At 33.0% G+C, this 25,866-nt stretch overlaps 1 protein-coding gene across 1 annotated transcript in view; it reads left to right on the forward strand.

The window, feature by feature from the left end:
• LOC110039341 (ricin B-like lectin R40G3) overlaps positions 1–18,244 on the forward strand; it is a 30,876-nt gene extending 12,632 nt beyond the window's left edge. The window contains exons 3-4 of the mRNA XM_020744374.1: positions 17,697–17,925; positions 18,048–18,244. Of these exons, the coding sequence (XP_020600033.1) occupies positions 17,697–17,925; positions 18,048–18,052 (234 nt within the window). The 3' untranslated portion in view covers positions 18,053–18,244. The remainder of the gene's footprint in view (positions 1–17,696; positions 17,926–18,047) is intronic.
• Positions 18,245–25,866: the final 7,622 nt, after the last annotated feature.

The raw sequence follows: 25,866 nt of genomic DNA on the forward strand, positions 1-25,866 counted from the left end.
TTTCTCTACACCGAGATACACCGAAGAGCACACCTTGCGATTCTACTGATTCGTATCCTTCAGCCCGTAAGTCTTCTTCCCCGTGCTTTGCGATACTTCCTTCACCAGCAAACCAACGCAGAACAGAGGAAGAATGAGGGAGAGCCGAATCTTGCTTTTCTTTACACTTGAAGTTCTATCCAAGAAGCCAAGAAAAAAAAAAAAAACCATTTCCGGCATATTACGTGAAGAGAAAATAAAACCACTTAAATATAACCACCTGCAAGTTGCACTTTTTATCAAATGTAATTTCCTTTCCTTCTTTAATGGTGGCGGGACCCACCTTCCTTAGGCACAAGCAAATAGGCGGGAGTAGTTACAGAAATGGCAAAAAAAAGCATATATATTTATTATATTATAACTGGGCTCCACACTCAACAGTTTGAATTATTTGACTGCCATCTTTAATTGTTTTTGTTCCTATAAACAAAGATTAGGTGGGGATTTTCATTTTGTTGAGTTTTTATTCACTGGAACAGTGAGACTACCGTGTCACTTGTTTTTCTCTAATTACTGGCCCTCGTCTCTCTCCTATAATACTGTTAGGTACGACTCATATACCAGATAAAGGACGGATGCTTGAGCGGATCAGAGCGGAAGGTTCTATCCAATTGCGAGATTTTCGTTAAATGGGTTGGGGGTGCGGGGGCAATGCCTCGCGGTACGGTACATGGGTAATTTTGTAGTTACATATTGTACGGTTATATATATGTTGTATTTGTAACCCTAAAGTGTATGTACTATTTTCAAGAAATCTAAAAACTGCCGCCGCTCATTGCTTCTGAGGACATAGGTTAATTGTCGAACCTCATTAAATCTTTGTGTTCTTTCTTGATTGTTCGGTTCTTGATTCTTGTGTTTCTTTGTCCAAATTTCTCATCAATTGGTATTAGAGTGAGATTTTAAGGTAGAGGAATTCAGCGCAGGAAGAAATGGAAGGCTTTGCTCGAAGACGAAGAAGATTGCAGTAATGTGACTTGCCTTCAGTCGCGACTTAGACGAAAAAGATCATGGGCGGTCTGTTTGGCTTCAGCTCGAGACAGATAAGATCACGGGAGGAGCGAGTTGAGATGGCTATGTTCGGTGCAAAATTCAAAGTGGTGATGTATGATGAAACTGGTAACTTCGGATTGTGACAAACTAAGATAAATGTTTTGTTGGCATAACAAGAGATCTTGAAGGCTTTACGATCAACGAAATCATATACCATGAAGGATGAAGATTGGGAATAATTGCAACAACGGGTAGCAGGAACCATACATTTATGTCTGACGGATGATGTTATTTATTATGTAATGAATCTAAAATTTTCAGGAGAAATATGAAAGAAATTAAAAACTCAGTTATGTCCAAATCCTAAATAAGTAAATTGTATCTGAAGTAAAGGTTGTATGTGTTGTAGATGCAAGAAGACTTTGATCTGACACAACACGTGAATGTCTTCAATCAAATAATTACAGATTTAACACGACTTGATGTGAGTATTGATGATGAAGACTGAACAATAATTTTGTTGTTTCATTGTCTTTCTCTTATGAACACCTGTTGACTACTCTTATATACGAGAAAGAATCAATCAAAGTGGAAGAGATTACTGCAATATTGTTGACTCGCAGCCAGCGGAAACAAAATGCAGGAAAAAATTCTCACAGTTACAGTTTATATGCTAAGGGTAATTATCATCGTTGAAGGAAGCAAGATCTGGGTTCTGCAAAATGAAATTTCAGATCAAAGTCTAAAGACAAAAATAATTCATTGCTGTAAGTGCAAGGAACCGAGAGATTGTCCAAAGTTAAAAAAACAGACTGATGAGAAACGTGATGTATCATCCAAGTCTGTAAATGTGGTGCAGAGTAACAATTCAGATTACAGTGATGATGATATGCTTTCAGTTTCATCAACTCAGTTCATGGATGCATGGATTCTTGATTCAAGATTCTCTTATCACATAACACCTAATAGAGAGTGGTTTACTTCATACAAATTATCTAATTCGTGTTATGTCCATTTAGGTGATGATAGATGTTGCAATACTATTGATATTGGTGAAGTCAAAATTAAGATGTATGATGACACTGTCAGAATATTATATGATGTGAGACATTTTATATTTGAAAAAAAAAATTAATTTCATTGGACACTTTACATAGAAATAGTTTTATTCCTAAAGTGGATGAAGAAAGGGAAACTATTAAAATTGTTAAGAGTGCATTGATTGTGATGAAAAGAAAATTAACTGCAAAGAATATGTATAAACTGTTAGAAAGTACAGTTGCAGGTGAAGTTTATTCTGTTGAGTCATGTGATAATAATATAAAATTGTGACACTTGTGTCTTGGTTATCTTAGTGAGTGTAGGATGACTGAATGCATAAAAAAAATCTGTTGCATTGTATGAAAAGCTGCAATCTCGATATTTGTAAGTTTTATGTTCTTGGAAAAAGATTAAAGTCAGTTTCATGACTAAAAATCACAAAACTGAAGGGATTATTGATTATGTGCATTGATGTATGGGGCCCTACCAGGAAATTATGATTCAGTGGATTTCTATATTATGTTACTTTTATTGACGATTTTTTAGGAAAGTTTGGGTGTACTTCTTGAAACAGAAATCTGAAATTTTTCACAAATTTAAGCTATGAGAAGTTAAGGTGAAGAACCAACTGACAGAAAGATCAAGTACTTGAGGTCTGATAATGACACTGAGTGCATAGATTTGCAGTTTCAGAAATTTTGTGAGGAGCATATAATTCATAGGCATTTTTTGGTGTGCAAGATACCGCAACAGAATGACATTGCAGAAAGAATGAACATGTACTTAACTGAAAGGGCAAGCTGCTTGAGACTGAATACATGACTTCTTACAAGCTTATGGGCAGAGGCTGAGTATGAAGTGCTACCTTATTAATAGATCTTCTTGGGCATCATTGGGTGACAAGGTTGCAGAAAAGGTATGAACAAATAATGCTGTTGATTTTGATCACTTACGAATTATTGGTTGTTGATCATGTTACTGTCTATATGTAACAGTATAACAATGACTTTACTGATCTTTTTCACTTATGATATCTTACTTTATAACAGAACAAAAAACTTGATCCTGGAGAAAACAAGAATTTAACTTTTTAATTTATTTATATATTGGGATACTACGCAAGTATACGTATCGTTATCAAGTAATATAAGACTTTTTGATTAAGATCTGAATGTTGAACCCACAGGAAAATATTCAATATGCACAAATTTTCTATTTTTAAAAAGACAATTACTTAAAGTATAGATATTTTATCAATAAGTAAAATTTAATTTTTTTTGGTATTTTTGATATTTTGACAAACAGTAAAACTTCTAAAGATAACTTGAGTTTATGTAAAAGAAAAACACTTGATATTAATATATATTTCTCCTTATCATGAATCAATAATAAGTATATAAATTATATTGTGGAAGTATGCAAATTGTGTTGTGTCAAATATGAACAATAATATTCTTTACCCTTACTAGAGATGCTATAAAGAACATTGACTAATTTAAAGTTTGAATAGTTCTGAATACCGACTAGACAGGGAAGATACCAGCTCTCACTCTCGAGTTCCCTTGATTCCCTCCACCTGGGAGCTAACATCTCGTATCAGAACCTAAAACAATAAATCAAGTTGGGGGCTTTAACCTGTCACTATAATAAAGTCCCCAGTAAATCTAAAGTCCTCTAACTTTATAACCTTCAAAATTTATTTTTTTGTTTATTTGCACTAAATCATATGAATTACATTTTCATTCATACAATCTCATGTATTTCTTTTCAATTATTGACTGAGATAATACCAACCCGGTTCTTACATGTTCTCACAACAAATTTTAACATATGGATAGACCAAATCAAGAAATAAATGAAATACATGGATTTAAATCATTACAACTTCTTCCAACATTAAAGATCAATACTATTCACAACTTTCATTCAAACTTTAATTACTTATCATTTTAAGGAGAAAGATAAAGAAAACTACTCAGAATACATGGAGAAAATAAAATCACAGTTTAATTTAAAAGTAGAAATCATTGTCAAACTAACAAGAAGTCTCGATTAAAATCAAAAGTAGTTTAAAAACAAAGATAAAAACTTATCTCAAATCCTCCACCAAATTCTTGAAGTTCCTTTGAATCTCTTCTCTTTTACAACACTTTTGACTCTCACAATAAAACTAAAAAATAAAAAGGATAATGTAAATTTGTGGTGCCTGAAAATCTCTCCAAAACTCTCCTTTCCAACACTTTTTAGAACTTTCAAACACACTTCAAAAAGTCTCAACTTCCTTCTTCTATAAATCTCCAAAAGGTGTCTTGATAGCTCTTCAAAATGTGTCCCAATTTGATGTATTCTCCAAAGATGTCTCATTTCATAAGTCTTTTAATAATATTTTCGTTTCTAGTGGTCATAACCACCATCTTTAGCCAATAGGTGTCTCAAATATCTCTTCAAAATTCGGCAAAATGAAGTAAACCACCAAATAACTGTCTCTGACACTTAAACGCGGGGCCTCTGGCGTTTAAGTGCGGCCTTCTCTGTTTCACCGGTGCTTAGGTGTCAAAACACTTTAGCACAATTTTCACATTTTTGCTCCAAATTTGATTCTTTTTCACCCATTTTAGTATTTTTCACCTTTTTACTTGTACCTGAAAGAAAAACACACAAATACCTTTCATTAATTCGCAATATCTAAAAAATAATTATAAAAATGTGTCTAAAAATACTATATATTTTAGGTGTATCAGTTGTCCTGCTTATGTAAATGTACCTGATGATGAAATATCAAAACTTCATATAAATTCCAAGAAATGTTTTTTTGGGCTACAAGAATGGTATCAAAGGATACAAGTTTTGAGATTCAATTGCAAGGAAAATGATGATCAGTAGAGGTGTAGTTTTTGATGAGCAGTTCATATTGTAGCAGCATCAAAACAAGATGTCGGAAAATAGTTCCAGTTCAGACACAGTGCAGATGAATTTAGAACAATATCGAGTAACAACTAAGGAGTATCGAATATCTGATGATTCTAATACAGATGGTATGCAAAATTATAATCTAGCTAGAGATAAACAAAAATGCATCAATATAAGACATTCAAGCAGATTGAATTATAAAAACTTGATCTTTAGTGCACTTCTCATCAATAGTGATGATCTGATTACCTTTCAAGGAGCTATCACTAGCTAGAAGAAAGAAAAATAGATTGGTGCAATGATTGAGGATATGACGTCTTTATAGAAAAATCATATATGGGAGCTAGTTCAACTTCATGAGGGAAAGAAGACTATTGGGTGCAAGTGGATGTACAAAAGAAAATCAACTGTATCAGACAAAGAAGGGGAAACATTCAAGCTCGATTGATATCAAAAGAATTTTTACAGCATAAGGGGATATATTAAGATGAAATATTTTCTCCTGTGATCAGACATACTTTAATCAAGACAGTACTTGCATTAGTAGTTATTTGAGATTTGTATCTAGAGCAGATGTTAAATCTCCATTCTTGAATGGTGATATGGAGGAGTAGATTTACACAGAACAGTCAGAGGGGTTCACTCAATCTGGACATGAGCATCTGATTTGCAGATTAAAGAAATCATTGTATGGGTTGAAACAGTCTCCTAGGCAATAGTACATGCAGTTCGACTTCTACATAATTCAAAATGGCTATAAGCGATGTGAGTATGATTGTTGTGTTTATGTTAAGTGTCTTGATGATGGTTCTTTTATTTTTCTACTACTTTATGTCTACGATATACTGATTGTTGCAAAGAATATGCATGATATCCTTGATTTAAAAGTTTTATTGAGCCAAAAATTTGATATGAAAACTTAGGTGATACAAAAAAAAATCTTGAAATGAAGATTCATCAAGATAGAGGCTCAAGATGACTGTGCTTATCTCATCGTAGCTAAAAATTGCTATACATGTTTGGATGAGCAAAGTAAAGCCTGTGAGCACTCCATTGGCAAATCATCTTAAGCTTTCTTCAGAACAGTGTCCTAAGACAGATAGGAAAATCAAAGACATGACAAATGTTTCATACGCCAATACAGTTAGCTGTTTGATATATGCAATGATATGTACTCGCCCTGACTTGGCTCATCTAGTTAGTCACGTTTGTAAGTACATGTCTAAACTTGGTAGACGACATTGGGAAACAGTCAAGTGGATTTCAAGGTATCTGAATGGTACTATAGAACATGAGATTATTTCTGGCGGTCAACAAAATGATTCTTCAGTTGTAGGGTATATGAATTCGGACTATGTAGATAATTTAAATGATAGAAGGTTTACAACTGGGTATGTTTTTACTCTTAGTGGAGGGCCTATGTGTTGGAAATCAACAGTTCAATCCATTGTGGCATTATCTACAACTGAAGCAGAGTATATGGCGTTGAGTACATGACAGTAACTGAAACTGCTAAAGATGTCTTATATTGGGCTAGTAAAAGAGTTGAATGTTGAGCAAGGTGGAGTTCGGTTGCATTCTGATAGTAAGTACTATTTATTTGGCTAAGAATCAGATGTACCATGCGAGAACTAAACACATTGATGTGAGATATCACAAGATTATAGAGTTGATTGCTTCTGGTGAGATACTGTTGTATAAAGTTCATACTAATGAGAATGCAGCTGATATGTTGACTAAGCCAGTTACTATCAACAAGTTTTTGCATTGCTTGAACTTCTCGAATATTTACAGTTGCTAGTCAAGAATAGTAGCCCAACTCACTTTGGTGTGTGAGAAACTCCAGGGTATTTTCTTCTAAAGGACTTGATATTCGTCAAGATAGAGATTTGTTAGGTATGACTCATATAATAGATAAGGAACAGATGCCGAAGCGGAGCAGAAACATCTGTCCAATTGGGAGAGTTTCGTTAAGTGAGTTGGGGGTGCAGGGGCAACACTCTCGTGGTACGGTACAAGAGTAATTTTGTAATTATATATTGTACATTAGGGTTATATATGTTGTATTTGTAACCCTAAAGGGTACGTATTGTTTCAAGAAATCTAAAAACCGCCGCCGCTTATTGCTTCTGAGGACACAGGCATATTGCCGAACCTCGCTAAATCTTTGTGTTCTTTTTTGATTGTTCGGTTCTTGATTCTTGCATTTCTTTGCTCTAATTTCTCAACAAATACTCCTTAACAAAATCTACTAATCTCAATGTAATAAATTATTTTCAAATTCAAACTAGAATTCAATTTTCTAATAAACTTTAATTTCGTCTACAAACCCACACTTAAAGCAGCCAAGTTTCAAACCTTCAAAATTAAATTCTATCCTAATCCTATTCTAGTAAACTCCTATTAATATGCCAAACCTAATCCTTAATATCTAAATACTCTCTCCTATGCATACATTCTAAGCCACTTTTTGTGAGCATAAAATAACTGGCTCACTTCAACAGTTTAGTTTTAGAAGTATAGAAAAGTGAGGAAATATAAGCAATTAGTTCAATCGAGATAAAAATTCCATACAAAAAATGGGTCCACAAAAATGTTTTTAGGAAGAAAAGAAAATATATCTCGATTCTACAATTCAACTATGATTTTCAAGCAAGTCTGCCTTTTTTAATGAGGCATCAATTTTTTTTGCTTGTGTTATTTACGTCTTCTTCAAAGGAATCAATATAAATTTAAGTTCAATTATGTACTATAATTAATGACTACTCATTTTGTGTTAATTGGTAAATTTTATGTCAGCATAGTTCTAAGCATTAAGAACCTTTACAAAATTAATTTGTATGTGATTGCAGGCCTTTACCCACATTTATTGCCACTAAAATAAGATTATTTTCTTAGAGTAAATATGCTACTAATTGCGTGATATAACTAAGATCTACTTGAAATTGTTTTAATGTTGGCACGCACTTGAACTGAATTTATAGTTGATAAATATTGATTTTGTATGCAAGTAGATTCTTTTTATTAGCAAAATAACTTGACATAACAATTCATATGGGTTACATATCTTGTTTGTCATCTCATCGGGCTTTTTATCACATCATTTTGATAGCTACATGTAGAATCATAATATTATCATAACCATTGATAAAGTAAGTCAAGGTTTAACACATTATTATTATTATTATTATTATTATTATTATTTTATTGTTTAGCACACTTATTGATGATTTTAATAGAGACATTTAAAGATAGGCAGATTTTATTCAATCCTTTATAGGCAATAGGAAACTTAAAAATTTTTGTGAGTCACATTCTGATATCATCTTTATAGATATGAATTATATTTTATTTTAATGGTCGGGAAAATTCTAATGCTTTATTATATTTTTTAGTTAATTTAGAAAATACTTTTCGCTAATGGTCACTTGATCAAGGGAATATACTTTAAACATTGCTTATGTTAAATTAGCATGTTTTGGTAGACTATTTTGAAAGAAGGTTAATAATAATAATAAGCACGTTCGTATATGGGTTGAGATGAATTGTAAACTGAAACAAAAATATTTTTTGCTACAACATCACATGCAGTCAATTGAGTAACTTACAAATTGTTCAAAAAGAAAATTGAATTATGAATTATTACTTTATAAGATTTGAAGAGTTATTCAAATAATGAAATTTTCTTGAAATGCTATTTATTTTTTTTCATTTAAATTCATCGTTGATCTCACATAAAATATTAGACAAAAAATAACTCTTTTTTTTATCATGGTATCGTAAATGAGTCTAGTTCTAAAGGTGTAAAGAGTAAAGATATCTCAATTATGCTATTTCTAATTTCCAGCTTCATTTATTTGATGCTTATATTAAAATTTGCTTATATCACAACTTATTAAAAATTCATTAGCACCAGTATAAAATAAAATTAAGATGCATCTTATTAAGAAAGTTGTAATCCATAAAAATTCTAACCCCTTTTCAAATGTTTACTTGGGAGTTGAGAAACTAGTACCGAAACATTTTTGACATAAGCTTTATCTTTGGCAAAGATTATGCCTCTTTTTAGCTACCCCCTTCTATTTATCTATTCTTATTATAAAGGCATGAAATGTTTTGTATCAATCACGAGACTTTCTTTTACATGCTTAGAGTTATACCTCGTCTAGTTGGTCTCACGTGACTGTGAAACTTTTAGTTAGTTTATCATCATTTATATCTTCACATTTATCATCTTCATCTTTCGAAAGAAGCAAGTTTTCGAAATTCTATAAGCTAATTGTATATTTTACATATAACACAATGTTATGAAAATGCCTATAAGAGGCAGATAATGAACACTGGAGTAAGAAATCTTGATTTTTATATCTACCATCAAATTTGTATTCTTACATTGTATCTTTGGAATTAAATTCATTCAAATTGTGATTTAATGGGCATACTTTCTTGCATGCAAAGCGGGTAAAATCTCTTATTTAGATAGAGTTTGTTGATGAAATTTCTATTAATGCATAACAATTCCCTTAAGACGATCTTGTGACGGGTATTTCCTCCAAGAGTCGAGTTATAATGAGTTTGAAGTGACTCAAAATTGAAAATTTTGATTTAAACATAGCTTGCACATTATGCAAAATTTAAATCTTTTCAATCAGGCTAATTGGTCCTAAAAATGATTTAGTTTGAAATTGACTTGGGAAGTAGATGCTAACTAATTAATTGTATATAAATATTATTTTTATATAATAAATTATATAGATTGTATATTTGATATAAATATTCATTTAAATTCCTATTTTTAGTCCACTCTAATTATATTTGAGCGTATTTTGAAAAGCACAAAATTGACTTGAAATGTGCTCAAATCGTTTTTGTGTAAAGTATAATTTTAAGTTTTAATTTTTTTCCTTTACTTTTCAATTGTCTTAGATTCATGAATGTTCTCTGATTGTTGTAATAAATCTCTCACATTGATTCTCCAATACTCAAAAACTCTAGTGGGTTGATAGATGCATTTTTACTATTATATTGATCTTAAATCATGCTATGGTGTTTTTCGTTAATAACAAATGGTATCAGAGCTGATGATATGATTAGAATCAAATGTTTCATTCACCTTTTTAATTTTGTGGCTTGAATTTTACTATTGCTGGTTCAAATGCATACGACGCCCACTCTAGCTTTTCGTTGTTGAGTAGACTTATTGTGCATGTTATTTTATCGTGTTGAATTTTCTTTTTAGGGCAGAGTGTTAATCATCAATTTGGAGGAATCATACGATAGCTTATTGAAATACGCTTGAGTAGAGAATAGTTTTACATTGGAACTGAAATAATTGAGTTATTAACATGCTAACAATACACTTTTTTTTTATCTTAATCTTTAGATTGATAGGTTTTCATCCTTAGCTTTAATTTTTTCATTGATAGGTCTTCATAAGTCAAATGTGCTGGGCTTCATTTTGTCCTTTGGTATATAACATTTCTAACATTGTTCGAGTATGGGTTCTCTATGTTTCATGTTTACGGATTATTGTTGAATAAGAAACGTTTATATTTTAATCATAATTATATGAAAAGAATGGACAAAATTTTCTTTTGCTGTATTTTCCTACTTGTTGTTTTCTTTCATCAAGCATTTTATCTTTCATTACTTCTGATTTGCGCCTTTTTCTCGGATATAAGATGTAAAAATCGTTTGTTACAAACTAATAGAAAAATGCTTCATTGTGACTCCCATAATTGAATCGTATGTTTGGTGGGGTAAGCTTGAGTGCCCTATTTGTATTATTTATTCACATATTATTGTATATCATATGCAATGGCTTATTTCATAAACTTATGCAGGTTCTTTTTTACTGCATTTGCCACTCTCCAATCGTAAAGAATAATCTTGTGAATTTGTATGTTCCCTCGGGCTTCATCATTTTTATTTTTTGGCGACTTGTACTGTGTGTCTTAGAAACCATGTCATATTAAATCACATCTATGTGTACAACATCTATACTTTTGAGTCAGTTAAAAATCGATCTTAATGAATCTCATCTGTATCAATTTTGTTTTCATTATTTCCGCCTACTTTAATGTTCCACAGAGTTCATTAGTCTCTTTTTCCTAGAACCAAGAAAATAACCATTATCGTTGGATCTTTGATGACCTTTATTGTTTTGGTAGTTCTTATAAACAAATCCCTCTTTAATTAAAATATCCTCCATGTATCTAATTTTTCATAAACATTTACGCTTTGTAAAAGCTAATTATAGATTCAAAATATAGTGGTGTATTTTATCATTCATATTATTTAGTTCAAAGTTGGGCACGAGAGGACGATTGAATTTGCTTTAAAAGAAAAGTCTCTATCACCCTTACTTAATCCAATGACTAAGAAAACTCTAAACTGCCTATTATATTTTTCTTCCTTCTAGAAGTCTCTAAATCCAATGGCTTCAGTACCTATGTATTGGCCATCCTTTTTTTTGCGCGTTAGCAAAGAACAGTTGTATTAGTTTTGCAATAAGTAACAGAACTACCCAAAATTCATTTGCTTACATTATTGGTGTTATCTGAATACCATCATCGACATCTAACACATATGGGGTTCACTGGTTTGTCTTTTATTATTGATTGCACTTGTGTGTTATGGATCTTTCTATTAAAATTTAATAGTGATGCAAGTATCTTCTTTTAAACTTTTTTCAACATGATAAAAAATTAATTTAATGTTAAAATTCAATTGGTTAGGTCCAACAATACTAAAATTTTTTTAACTATTCCCTTAAGTTTTTCGAGAAAAGGAATAATACATTAGTTTCATTTGTGTATAAATACCTCAACAAAATGGGATGACAAAATGAACAAAAAGGAAAAAAACACACTATTTGCTACCACAAGAGCTTTCCTCTTTCAAAGAAATGTTTCAAAATAATTATAGGGGGAGCTATTTTAACACTACTCACATCGTAAACCGATTAGGTGTCGTTGGGATCAATAGTCTTTCTCACGTCATAGCCAAATTTTTATGGCTATTCTTTCACTTAAAAGGAGTAGAAATGCTACCATTCCTCTACCGGAAAGGTGTATGCATATGCTAATGTCACTTTTAATGAAGAGAATGCTTACTTTGTTGATATTTACTTTAAGTTTCTCCAAAATTGCCTTCCTTTGAACCTTTATCCAAGCAAATAACTCTACTTTAGTACTAGCCACTCCCACAAAAATTAAGCCTTTATCAGAACTTCCTTCTTCTCATCCACTATATTTTTCACTCAAGGAGAAAGACATCTTAACAGAGTAAATCAAATCAATTGAATTAATCTGTCACTAAACCATTTGATGGAACATTGCAAAAAAACTGCTTCAATTGAACACCTTTTACACTTAATTTTTTTTATTTCAAAAATTTTTTATCGCCAACAATTATGCCTATTTATGTTCATCAAAGTATTTGAGGCTTTAAATAATGACAATTGGAATAATGTTGTGAGAGAAAAAAATAAAACCCTTTAAAAATTAAAATCTAGGAATTGATGAAACTATCAAAGGAAAAATAAATTAATAGGGTGTAAATGGATTAAATAATGACAATTGGAATAATGTTGCGAGAGAAAAAATTAAAATCCTTTAAAAATTAAAATCTAGGAATTGATGAAACTATCAAAGGGAAAAAAAAGTAATAGGGTGTAAATGGATCTTCATTGTAAAATACATACTCGATGGCTCATTAGAAATATATAAGGCTGGAATTGTGTCAAAATATGTACTAAAAAAATATATGAAATTATTTATCTTGAGACCATTACTCATTTTGCTAACTCGAATATGAGTTTTTTTATTATTAGCAGTTAACAAGGACTGAAAAATATAATGTTTTTGGGGCATTTACATACATACCTCCAAATTCTTGTGTTTACATATCTAGCACCTTAGCTTTATTTTTTACATTTATACCATGAAAATCTTTCATATCACATCAAAAATATCACTGTTTTAACTTTTGAAAAGTGTAATACATTTTTTCATGCATAGGTAAGACGACATATATGTAGTAATTGAAGTTTAGGTATTTGTGTAAATCTTTGAACAATTTAATGCTAAAATTATATTTTTTACATGTTAATCTATAGTAGGTATTTATAGAGGTCTCATTAGTATTTTGCTCAATCACTGAGCAAAAGTTTGTAGTAAAATAGGGATAATTACGTACGAAGCACAAGAAACATTGCTATTTACAAATCAAGCACCTAGATGATTTTTAAACTATCAAACTGATGCATTCACGCTTTCCACGATCAAACCATTGTGATTTTGATAAAAATAAAAAATATGGGTTGGGATTTTATCATGATCTTTGATACTTGAGTGAGATTTTGAAAAATGAATGGAAGAGGGTGCTTGATTTGTAAATAGTAATGTTTTGGGTGCCTGTATGTAGACGCTCCACTAAAATTTATTATATGGATTAAAGCAATTTTCAAAGGCATTGTTTGGAAGAATTGCGACAATAATGCTCAACCCGGGATAAAACTCGAGTAAGTTGGCCTAATTTTATTTTTGAAGCACATAGACTTTACAAGGAACTTACATTGTTGTTTCTGTTGATTACATCATCGTAATAAGTGGTGACTTGGAAGATGTATAGATTTTAAATGAAAGTTTTCTTTAAAAATATGAATTCAAAGAATTGGGTAAGCTAAAGTACTTGACATTGGGGTTTTACTCTCTTGACAAAGAATTTTTTTATTGTCACAGAAAAACATAATAGAGCTACTGAAATAAACCTGTATTAAATTTACTTACAAATTTGGAGATGGTCTAAAAATGAGAGATTGAAAAAATATCATATCAAACACTTACGGGAAAATTAATTGATTTATCACAAACTAGACTTAACAGTGTTTATATTATTGGTGTGGTAAGTCAATCCATACACAATTTTAAGAGTCAAACTTTAGGGTTGTACATTAAATTTTATAATATTTGAAAGTAACTTCAGATAAAGTAATTTTATTTAAGTGGGGGTAGGGTATGAAATTCAACAATACATACATAAATTTATTCTATTAATTTTGTCCAAAAACCATGACATGAATCATTTTGATCATTGTATAAAGAATATGGTGTTGTTTGGAAGCGACGCTCTGTATGTCCTGAATACAGTGAAAAGTATGCAAAGGCCACTACACCGACGCCCGATTGTAGTGTCAAATAAGCAATGGTTCCCACATTACGAATGAATGTTAGTAAAGAAGTTAGTCTATGAAACTAATATTAGGATATGATCCTGTAATCTAAGTACTTTCACATGTAAATTAATGGAATGAGTTGATATTATGATTCAGGGAAAGATAAATATCTTATGTATTCAAGAAACTAAATGAGTTGTTGTTGATATTAATATTTTTAATATTATAATTGCTTGTACTCCTAAAGTAGGTTTAAATATAGGTTCTAAAGATAAATTTTGGAATGACCTAAATAAATTAATACAAATGATACCTTTTGAAGAAATAATTTTTATTAGAGGAGATTTAAATGGACATGTTGGTAGAGTGATAGAAGATTTTAGAAATATTTGTGATTGCTACGGTTTTGGAGTGATTATTGAAGAAGTAAGAACCATATTAGATTTTATTTTAGCGTATGATTTTATTATTAGTAATATTTTATTGAACAAAAGGGATGAGCATATTATTAATTATAAGAATGAATCTAATAAAATACAAATTGATTATTTTTTTATGAGAATAATAGATTGTCGAAAATGTAAAAGATTGTAAGGTCATTCCATGTGAGGATTTAAGTACTCAACATCAATTATTAGTTCTAGATTTTAAGATAAATTGTAAAATAAAGAGTACTAGAAATCATTGTCGTAGAATTAGACAGAGGCACCTAATGACACAAATAAAATTATTTTTATGAGTTATCGTCAAGATTCAAGTGTTCATGAAGAAGTAAATTCTATGTGGGATAAATTAGCAAACACTATTAAAAGAAAAAATTTCTATAAATAAAAAATAGTTAGTGGTTGAATAATAATGTGCAAGAAAAGATAAACTATAAGAAGTTATGTTATAAAAATTGGTTTAAATGCAAAAATTTAGAGGACTGAGAAAAATGTAAAATGATATGTAGGGAGTCTAGAAGAATAATCTGTGACGCTAAAAAATTTGTTTTTATTGATTTTTATAATATATTAGATACTAAAGCAGGTGAATATATATGAATTAAAGCTGAAAATAGCAAAAGATATCAACATAGGTGGGTGTGTTATTTTGATAAACTTTTTAATGAAGTTTTGAAAATACGATCGACCTTAGCATTCCTAATATCATTAATGATAATAAAATGTTTCATTTTTACCTTCATATTAGTAAAAAAGAAGTTGAGGGTGCTTTAAAAAAAATCAAGGATAGAAAGTCCATAGGACTTGATGATGTCCCAATTGAAGTGTGAAAATATATTGGAGATTTGAGAGTTTATTGTCTTACTAAACTCTTTAATATTATTTTAAAAACTAAAAAGATGTTTGAGGAGTGGAAGAGCATTTTGGTCTCCATTTTTAAGAATAAAACGGATGCACAAGTGCGTGCAAATTATGAAGGATTTAAGTTGATGTGTCATACTTTAAAATTATGGGAGAGGGTAATTGAACATAGATTAAGACACATTACAATGATTTCTCATAATCAATTTGGATTTATGTCAGACAATTCTACTATTGAAGATATACATTTATTGAGCGGTTTGATGGAGAAGTTCAGAGAATAAGGAGGAAAATTTAGAAAAAGCTTACGATAATCTTCCAAGAGCTATCCTTTGGAGAGTTCTTGAGAAGAAAGGTGCTGATATGACTTATATTCAAGTCATTAAAGATATGTGTACTAGAGTTGTTACTTGTGTTCAAACAGGAGGATTGACCAAATATTTTCCTATTTCAGTTGGATTACATCAAGAATCGGCTTTAAGCTTATATCTTTTTGCTTTAGTTATGGATGCTCTTACTGGAGGATGAACCTTAGTGTATGTTTTTTGCTGATGATATCCTTCTCTGGATAATACTATAGAAAAAGCTCAGGAAAAACTTGAATTATGGAGGTCTACATTGGAGTCTAAAGACCTTCGTTTTAATATAACTAAAACTGAATACATGGAAATTTAATTTTAGTAATGTAGCTCTAGTGACAGGGTTGTAACTATGGGTGATCAAATTATTAAAAGGTGTGAACACTTTAAATATATCGGGTCTATCGTTCAAAGTGACGATGATATAGATGGGGATGTTATTAATAGAATTTAGGTTGGTTGGTTGAAGTAGAGGAATGCTTTGGGCCTATTGTGTGATAGAAAAGTACCGCTTAAATTGATAGGAAAATTTCATAAGATGGTGGTGAGATCTGCAATGCTCTATGGCGCTGAATGTTAGCCTTTGAAAGAGAAGCATAAAACTAAGTAAAGATTTGTCGAGATGGGAAAGATTAGGTGGATGAGTGGCTTTACAATTATAGACAAAATGCGAAATGAATATATCCGTGATAGGGCTGTTGTAGCTCCAGTGGAGGACAGAATTAGAGAGAGTCATCTTAAACGTCGACCATTTGATGCTCCGATTAGGAGAGTAGATGTTTTAGATTCGACTTGTGTTAAGAAAGACAGAGGTAGACCTAGAATGACTTGGACATATTGTATAAAAAATGATCTTAATTTATTAGAATTAAATAAAAATATGACACTCAATAGGGCTCGGTGGAGAAAAATGATTCATATAGCCGACCCCCCTTAGTGGGATAAGGGTTTTTTGTTGTTGTTGGGGCAGGATATGCCAATTATATGTTTTATGGTTGATAGGAAGTAAACTTCTGAATATTACACATTTTTAAAGATGCAGCCTTGCGACTTAGAAAAATAAAAGTGGAAGCCAAATTTAGGTTTATGAAACCAGGGGTTTATAAAATTTTATGGCTAAATATTTTTTTTAAATTTTTTAAGGTTGAATGGAAATGTCCTTTGTTGGGATGACCAGTCACCTTCATTTCTGAGAGAATATATTTAAGTGGGTGTTTTTATAATGAAGAAGCTGGACATTTGTTTATTCTGTACTCCGTGTGTGATTACAAATATCCAACTTGTACATTCTCTCTCAAGGACTTTTACTAATAATATTTCAAAAGTTGACATGCAAGTTTGGTTGGAATGAACAACATCCATTTTTTCATTTGAAGGGCGTGAAAAATAAATTTCCCATAAGTTATGTCTCCACTAATTGTATATCTATCAATATTTCATCGAGCCCAATAATTCTCAATCTTCCATATTTGCTTAACGCCACTTCATGGGATTATTACAGTCACCTCATAACTTCCTAAACTATCCTAATTTTTCTGCTTACTCATCAATTTATAGACTGCTATATCTATTCTTCCTTGGTTTTATATTTAGGTTATTAGAAGCTCTCCTGGGATATATAAATACTACAAAAATCTTGTAGTAAAAAAAAAAAACATCTAATTCTCTCAATTTTTACCATCTTTTAAGTATTTTACATATTATTTGTGCGTGCATTTCAGTTGCTACCTTTGAAACTTATTGTCTGCTTAAATTTTTGTTTTTGATTTGTTTCATTTCTCTGTAATATTAAGTATCATATAAAATACCATCGAGTTTGTGCTGTGTCCATACTTGATCACCCAATTCATCAGTAATGATATTCTTTTTCAGGTTAGCTTGGTCCCATACAACCCCAACAGCCCCGATGTGTCAGTTCTTTGGACTGAGAGCAAAGACTTGGGTGATGGTTTCCGTTGCATCAGGATGGTGAACAATATTCTCCTGAACTTTGATGCATTTAATGGAGATGAAGAGCACGGCGGAGTTCATGATGGAACCTTTATTGTTCTCTGGGAATGGCTCAAGGGAAAGAACCAGAGGTGGAAGATTGTTCCTTACTGTAAGCGCTTCATAGGCCTAACAAACTAAACCAGTTTTCTTACTGGAAGATTCTTCATGATTCACCATTTTTTCTATTTTGAATTGCAGGGATACTTAACTTGCTTATTTTTTTTAATGCAGGTTAAATCTGAGGCTACAGACAGGTAATACTTATTATGTATGAATAAACTTGTTTTATGATGTTATGATGTGCTAATATGCAACAGTTTGTTTTGGCTGCTTTACCAATTTGGACGGTAGGTAACAAATTTGGTGCGGTTGTTTGTCATTAAACTTATCTTAATTAACCTATTGTGATGGAGAGGTACTTTTATGAATTACAGATGAATTGGCTTCATGTGCTCTTTTGCCTTTCATTTAAAATAATTTCAGAGCTTCAGCTATTGTTTTTTGGAAATAATTTGTTAAATGGTTGCCATTGTTAATAAGGTCAGCATGTGATCAACTATGGTACTCTGTTGATGATTACATCATTGTTTGTCATTGTCACTAATATCGACATCTAATGTTGCATCAAAATTGATTCTTGTTCTCAACGTCAATGATGACACTCGTATTTGCAAACAAGATCGATGATAGTTGTCAATATCAATGCTAATGTTGGCCATTAACGTTAATGTTGATGTTTGTAGTCACAACAAAGGTCCACTATTACCCTCAACACTAATGCTATCACCAACAAGGTTGATGTCGTACATTGATATTTACATATACGGTCTTCACATCTCCCAACTCTGACATATGTGGTCTGCGAAAATTATTACGATTAGCACTAATGTTGATGTTTGTAGTCACAACAAAGGTCCACTATTACCCTCAACACTAATGCTATCACCAATAAGGTTGATGTCGTACATTGATATTTACATATACGGTCTTCACATCTCCCAACTCTGACATATGTGGTCTGCGAAAATTATTACGATTACCACTATATGGTCTATGTGATTAATTACGGCTTACAGATTTGACAACATATGTTGCGCTAAATCTTCAGATGTTATTGTGGCTCACCATGACGACCCATGTGTTCCACAGCTCTGCAACCTTCAATTCCGACCTCTGAGTCCTATGGACGTTATTGCAGCACATTTAGCTATCAATTTTGGCTTCTGCATTCTACGGACATCATTGCAGCTACTACTACGACCCACACAACCAACTACGACTTATGTGACCCAGCTTATGCAGCTCCTTCTACAACATCTGTGGCAAATCGACGCCCACATGGTTTATTATCATGACTTTGAACTACGAGCTCTACGATAAGTTGGTGCTATAGCCATTTTCTACCACGTTGACGGTGGGCTATTGCCTCCATAACAATCAACTGCGATATTTGCAACCTACTATCACCGAGTTACTTTTATTACAACAAAATTATGATTATTATCGATGAACTACAATTGTACATTTTCAAAGATCAATTTTGAATGGACGTGTACACTCATCATTTATAGTGGATTATTTTAACAAGGCCTGACCCCATGATTTTTCTCTTTTTTAGAGTTTTCTACTAAAAATCGAGGTGTTTTCTTCTGTTTCTTTTTAGTTACTTGAGTGTGTTGGATTTTCGTACAACGCAAAGACATTAAATAATCACTCTATCGTTGCTAAACTTTCAACACATCAATTTGGCATCGTTTGTTGGAGAAGGTTCCATTTGGTACAATCTTGAAGTTCGTAATGTCAAGCCTCTTCATCGTATCCCAATGATATACATCTTTAATTGGTGGGATGTCAACCATATTTCCAAGAAAGAGTACGGTTGATTGCAACTTACACCCAATATCGAGAAATACATAAAATTTTTCACCCCTCATTTGGGCTTAATCGATACCAAATGGACTTGATTCGACCTTTTCCATCACAGGTTACAGTCATCAAGCAGAAACTTCTACTAACAGTCTCAGATATATAAAAAATTCTTGGTGGTTTTCATAAAACTTTATCCAACACAAGTTAATGTCGTGAAGCGAATGCTCTAGCTATACAATCTAGGATGAGTCTTATATCTTTCATGGATTCTCTTTTTGATTATGTTTCAATATAAGTTAACGTCATTGAGCATCTCAGGCTATACAACCTAAGATGAGTTTTACATCCTTAACAGATTCTCCTTCTGACTATGTTTCAATACAGGTTAATTTCATCGAGCATCTTCGATTATTCCACCTAGGATGGATCTTACATCCCTAAAGAATTCTCCTTTCAACTATGTTCTAATACATGTTAACAGTGTCGAACATCTTTGACTATACAACCTAGGACAGATCTTACATCCTTTATGGATTACAACAGACTTCTTTCACTGTAGGCTGCAGTCATTTAGCATATGCACTTTGACTAAACAACCTAGGAAAAAACAAGCATTCTTGTAATTATCCAGGAAATGGGGGCAGCCACAACTCAAATGGATGGGCGAAAGCAGCCTCATAAGTAACATCAAAGTTCTTACTACATCAAGTAGAGGACAGACGTAAAGACAAATGCCCTATCACCGTATACAAATATCATAAAGCAGACAAAGAGTTACATAAATCAACACACTACCACAATAGCACAAAATCATCAACAAGTTAGTAGAAGAAAAGATATCGATCCACTTCACCATCCTCATCATTGTCAGAAGATCCGTAGCTTCATGTTCTCTTCTGCAAGAGCTAACATCATTGCTTGAAAAGCTTGCATAGTCTTTGTGTTATGTTCAAGAAGTTATTCACCTTCTTGTGCTTGCCTTGGAGGTGGTCGATCTTGTTAAAGCTCAGTCTTCCATGCCCTCAAAGAAAGGACTAGCTCATCTTCAAAGGATAACAACATTGCCTTCTCAAAATTATGTTACTTTTTTTATTCTTAAGGGTGAGGGAAATTCCCGGATGCGACATGTCGCAACATCGGAAGTCTCCTTCAGATAACACTGTGGCAGTGGGGAGACCAAAGAATCTCCTTCGAAATGTATAACGAGGAAACTCTAACTTTTCTTCATGAAGGATCCCTTTGGTAATACACAACAGGGAAACTCCATTTTTCCTTCAAGAAAAATCTATCTAGATTGCACAACGGAGAGACTCCAAATCCTTCTTCACCTTTCCTCTTCAGGCTCCAAAAGGCTTAAAAGTACCTTTAGAATGCATAGTAGAACATTTCTGGCCTTTCTTCATCTCATTGGGCTCCCTTCCTTGATTTGCTTGGGCCTCGTTCTCCACCCTCTTGCTCCTCCTTGACTTTGGCTCCCCCTTTTATCTTCTTCCTTCTTCATCTTGCTACTCCTTGTGCCTCTTTCTTCTCTTTCTCCACCTCTTCCTTCCCTTGGGCCTCGCTCTTCACCTGGCTGAGGTCCTACTCCCCTTGGGCCCCATTTTATAGACCCTAAAGGCCAAAATCTTAGCTATTTTCGAACCTATATAAATCTTATTTCTGCCTAATTTGGGCCCCAAGATCTGTTTCCCTAATCGGGGCCTTAAGATCTACCCTGTCCCTTGATTTGCCTATACCAAACCACCTTCCCCGTGCCATTGGATCCACCGCTATCTGAATCTCATCTAGATTGCCGACATGGCGGGCCCTCCAAATTGTGGAATGGCATCACATGGCTAGCGGGTGGGCCCTGTCAGTCCAACATCCAACCCATCCACCAACGACGAGTCCAAGCCTCCAGCCTAGCACGCTCTGTCCTCATGCCTACTAACCCACTGACATGCAAGCCCACATGGATTCTAAATCTGACAAGCTTATAATTAATTTGAGTGTTTTGACAAGAAGAATTCAACAAGCTCAATATCACTCAATTCTGACATTATTAAAGCACTCAAATGTCCATAGAACGATGTTCAAACGAGGAAATCTTTTCGGGCTATCTAATTGGAGTGGTCTGGATTCCTTCTTTATTCCCTACTCCTTTCTTGAGAGGGGAGCTAAACATTGGACCAGAGGAAAAGACCTGTACTTGGAATAGATCCCTCGTGTTCTACACTGAAAGTCCAGTGTATGCTGCCCTCTACTGTAGCAGTCAACCACTGTCGACCACTGCTTGCTGACCACCATCGACCGCCACTTCCTCGTCGTGACAAAGCCTTTTTTGGAATCACATGCGTTGCGACATCCCAACATACATTGTAAAATAGCACAACACCTGGTGGACCAGTACATCATTTTAAACATAATGTAAAAATGTGTCCTGAATATGGTGTAACAACACATTTGAGGACAATGTAAGAACACACCTTGATGATGACGTAACAATGCAACCCGATGCATTACGAAAATAGTGCAACAACAGACTCTAAAGATAGTACAATAACTCATCCCTGGGATAGTGTTACAATGTACTCTGCATGTGATGACCCTCTCTAGATTTCTGAAGTTCTTTCCTTATAGCTTTATAACTACGATCTATGTGGAAAATTGTGGTCTATAGGTCCATAACTCGTGCAGCTCTCAATTCTGACATTTTTTGTCTACAGACGTTATCACAACTCGTGCAGCTCTCAACTCCGGGCTCTATGACCTACGTATGTTATCACAGCTTGTGAAACTTCCAACTCCAGTCTCAGTGACCTACGAACGTTATCACAGCTTTTGCAGCTCCCAACACGACCTTTGCGACTTACGAGCGTTAAAACAACTCGAGCAGCCCCAAATCGGGGCTCCACATCCTACTGACATTATTGTGACTCCCCACTAAGTCCTATGTGGCCAACTACGCCTTACGCGACTTACAACTTGTGTAGCTCTAAACTCAGGCCTTTGCGGCTGATGAACGTTATCTCGGCTCATGTAGCTTCCAACTCCGAACTTTGCAGCCTATAGATGTTATCATAGCTCATGTGGCTCTCGACTCCAACTTCTGTGGCTCACAAACTTTATTATAGCTCACCACTACGGTCTACGTGTTCTACAACTCATACAACCCCCTAACGCCAGCCTATGTAGCCTACGAAAATTATTGCAGCTCACCACTACGAACTGCATGATTATGACCTACGTGTTTCACAACTCATACAACCCCCAAATCTAGCCTTCGTGGCCTACAGTATTATCGCTCAACTACAACCTATTTGACCATCTACGACCTCCGTGACTCACAGCTCGTGTAGCTCTCAACTCCAACCAATGTAGCCTACAGACGTCATTGCAACTCATCACTACGATCCACACGACCCACTATGACCTACGTGACTTAATTATGACCTAGGTGTTCCAGCTTAAGCAACCCCCTAATGTCAGCCTTCTTGATCTACAAAAATATTGCAGTTCACCACTACGACCTGCGTGACCAACTACGACTTACGTGTTCCACAACTCATACAAACCCTAATTTTGGCTTTCGTGGCCTACAATATTGTGGCTCCACTAGAACCTATGTGACCACTACGACCTATCTGGCTCACAACCCTTGCAGCTTCCAACTCCAACCTATGTAGCCTACGACCACACGACCAACTTAAAACTACGTGGCTCACAGCTTCTGTGGCTCTATACTACGACTGTTGTGGTCAACTGACACTCTTGAAACAACCATCTACTACCCTAATGACCAACTATCACAAAAAATTTCAACTATGACATCTACGACAAGCTGCTGCTACAAGCACTGTCTATAACATTTTCGATGAACTACACATCCATAGCAATCGACTACGTTCTTCATAGCCTGTTACGTCTATTATTGTTTAATTATCTTTGTACAACAACTTTATAATTCATATTTCCTAAATTAGGAGAGTGAGTTTGTGTACTTACCATTAAATTGTGAATTATTTTAACTGGATCAGACCCCGATAAAAAAATTGAAATTATATTTATGATTAATGAATTCCATCGCCTTCGCCTTGGCATTTTAGATATTTATATTCCTGATAATGATTTTCTTATAATAACAAATAATATGGTTGAAAAATATAAAATTTCAAAATAAGTTTGTTGAAATATCTTAAATAATAGATATTATAAATGTTTACGTATCAGATATTTTTAGAAGGTATTAACTGAACTTCATAACTTAGCAGTTCTAAGCCTTGGTTGATTTCGATTCTATTAATGATTTAATAATGTCCATATTAATTGATATTCCATAACTCATAAAAGCCTCAATAAATTATAACTCAATTAGAACGAATTAAACAGAATTTGGACAGTAGCAGTGGATATAGTAGAGATTTGTCATCTGTTTCACGTCAAAAGTTATTTACATGCATTTCACATAAATTTTACATATTTACATATCTAGCACCTAAAGTTTGGCTTTTACATTTATAACATTTTAGTGTCATAATGTTATGCGTGTAATGATAGTGATAGCGGTATGTTTGACATGTTGAAGATTTGAGTGATATGCCTGCAAATATAAATGATTGTCTTATATTGTATGATTATGTAAATACCCCTTAACTTCAAACTGCCTAAATTATGGCCTAAATCTTAGTCATTTGAAATTGTAACTCATGTTGGTTATATATAAGGTGTTTTTGGGTCCTTACGATAGGTTTCCAATGTGCCAATCAAAAACATTCGGCTATCATCTTTAGGAGAAATTATTACATACAGAGATCGCATGTACGGAAAATGTTGGATGAGGAGATCCCGTTAGGAGATCATTGCAAAACTATGCCTCATTTTATTAGAAAGCTACTTGTCGTCTCGTATGGACATAAATCCTCGCAATTTGATGAAAGTCTTTTTTTATATTTTTGTCATTATACACATTAAATGCAGAAATATTTAACTACTTATTTGAAAAGTTTCTATATGGTTGATATTTGACCTAAATTTAGGTTTTAAGAAAATCTTGCTGACATGTTAATTATCTCTTAGAAGCCTGTCAAAAAAAAAAAAACCAAAAATGTTGTCATGGAGCCTTTACATTCTTACATATTTACATTTCTAACAATCATGCATTTATATTTATATCGCTCAAATCTTTAAAATCACATTAAAAATATTACTATTTTTACTTCTAAAAACTACCCTTTTCATGCAACATATATATGCAAAAAAAGGGGAGCTTATATGTTAGATATATAATTACATAGGAATTAAGTGGTATGCATTTAAATCTTCCTATTTTATTTTAGGGTTATTTACATAGATAGCACCTCAACATTGCTATTTACAATTCTATCACTCTCTTTCATCTATTTTTCAAATTCTCGCTCAAATATCAAACTTCATGATAAAACCCCCTCCCATATTTTCCAATTTTATCAAATTCTAAATTGTCCTGACGCGCGCATTTTCTGTTCGGACACCTAACGTACCTCTACGTGCGGTGCATGTTATTTTTGAGTTATCTTCAGGTTTTTTTCAATAATCCCGAAATAACCCAGAAATAACCCAAATTTCGGGGTTATTTCGGGATTATTGAAAATAACCCAAAAATAACTTGAAAATAACTCAGGAATACACTGCGCCGCACGTAGATGTACGTCGGGAGTCCGCACAGAAAAATTTTTAAATCCTAACACACGCGTCTCATTAGTTCAAAAATATTAATTAAATGCAAGATTTTTTTAAATAGCAATGTATCAGATGCTATGTATGTAATTATCCATTTATTTTATCTTTTATTTTGAAATATATATATATATATGAAAGGAATGTATTAGTTAAATTAGTTAGGTCTGAGAATCATTCAATCATTTTCACATTGATTAGCTTCATTTTGTCATTTTCGATATTGTCCAATGCAAAATATATTTTCAATCCGGGGACACGATTATTGCATCATTGGTGAGATTGGGTGAGACCATTCATGACTAATTATTCATTGCATGGTAGTTGTCAATTTGACAAAAACAAATTAGTACTAAATGAGAATTATTAATTTGCAATAACTTAACGGCCAATATATGTTCTCAAATATTCAGCACAAATTAGAAACAATTTTGTTCTCATTGAAAAGAGACTTTGACTTTATATGATGTTAAGGCAATAATATATA

This window comes from Phalaenopsis equestris, unplaced genomic scaffold, assembly GCF_001263595.1.
Source record: "Phalaenopsis equestris unplaced genomic scaffold, ASM126359v1 Scaffold000002, whole genome shotgun sequence".
Classification (NCBI taxonomy): domain Eukaryota; kingdom Viridiplantae; phylum Streptophyta; class Magnoliopsida; order Asparagales; family Orchidaceae; genus Phalaenopsis; species Phalaenopsis equestris.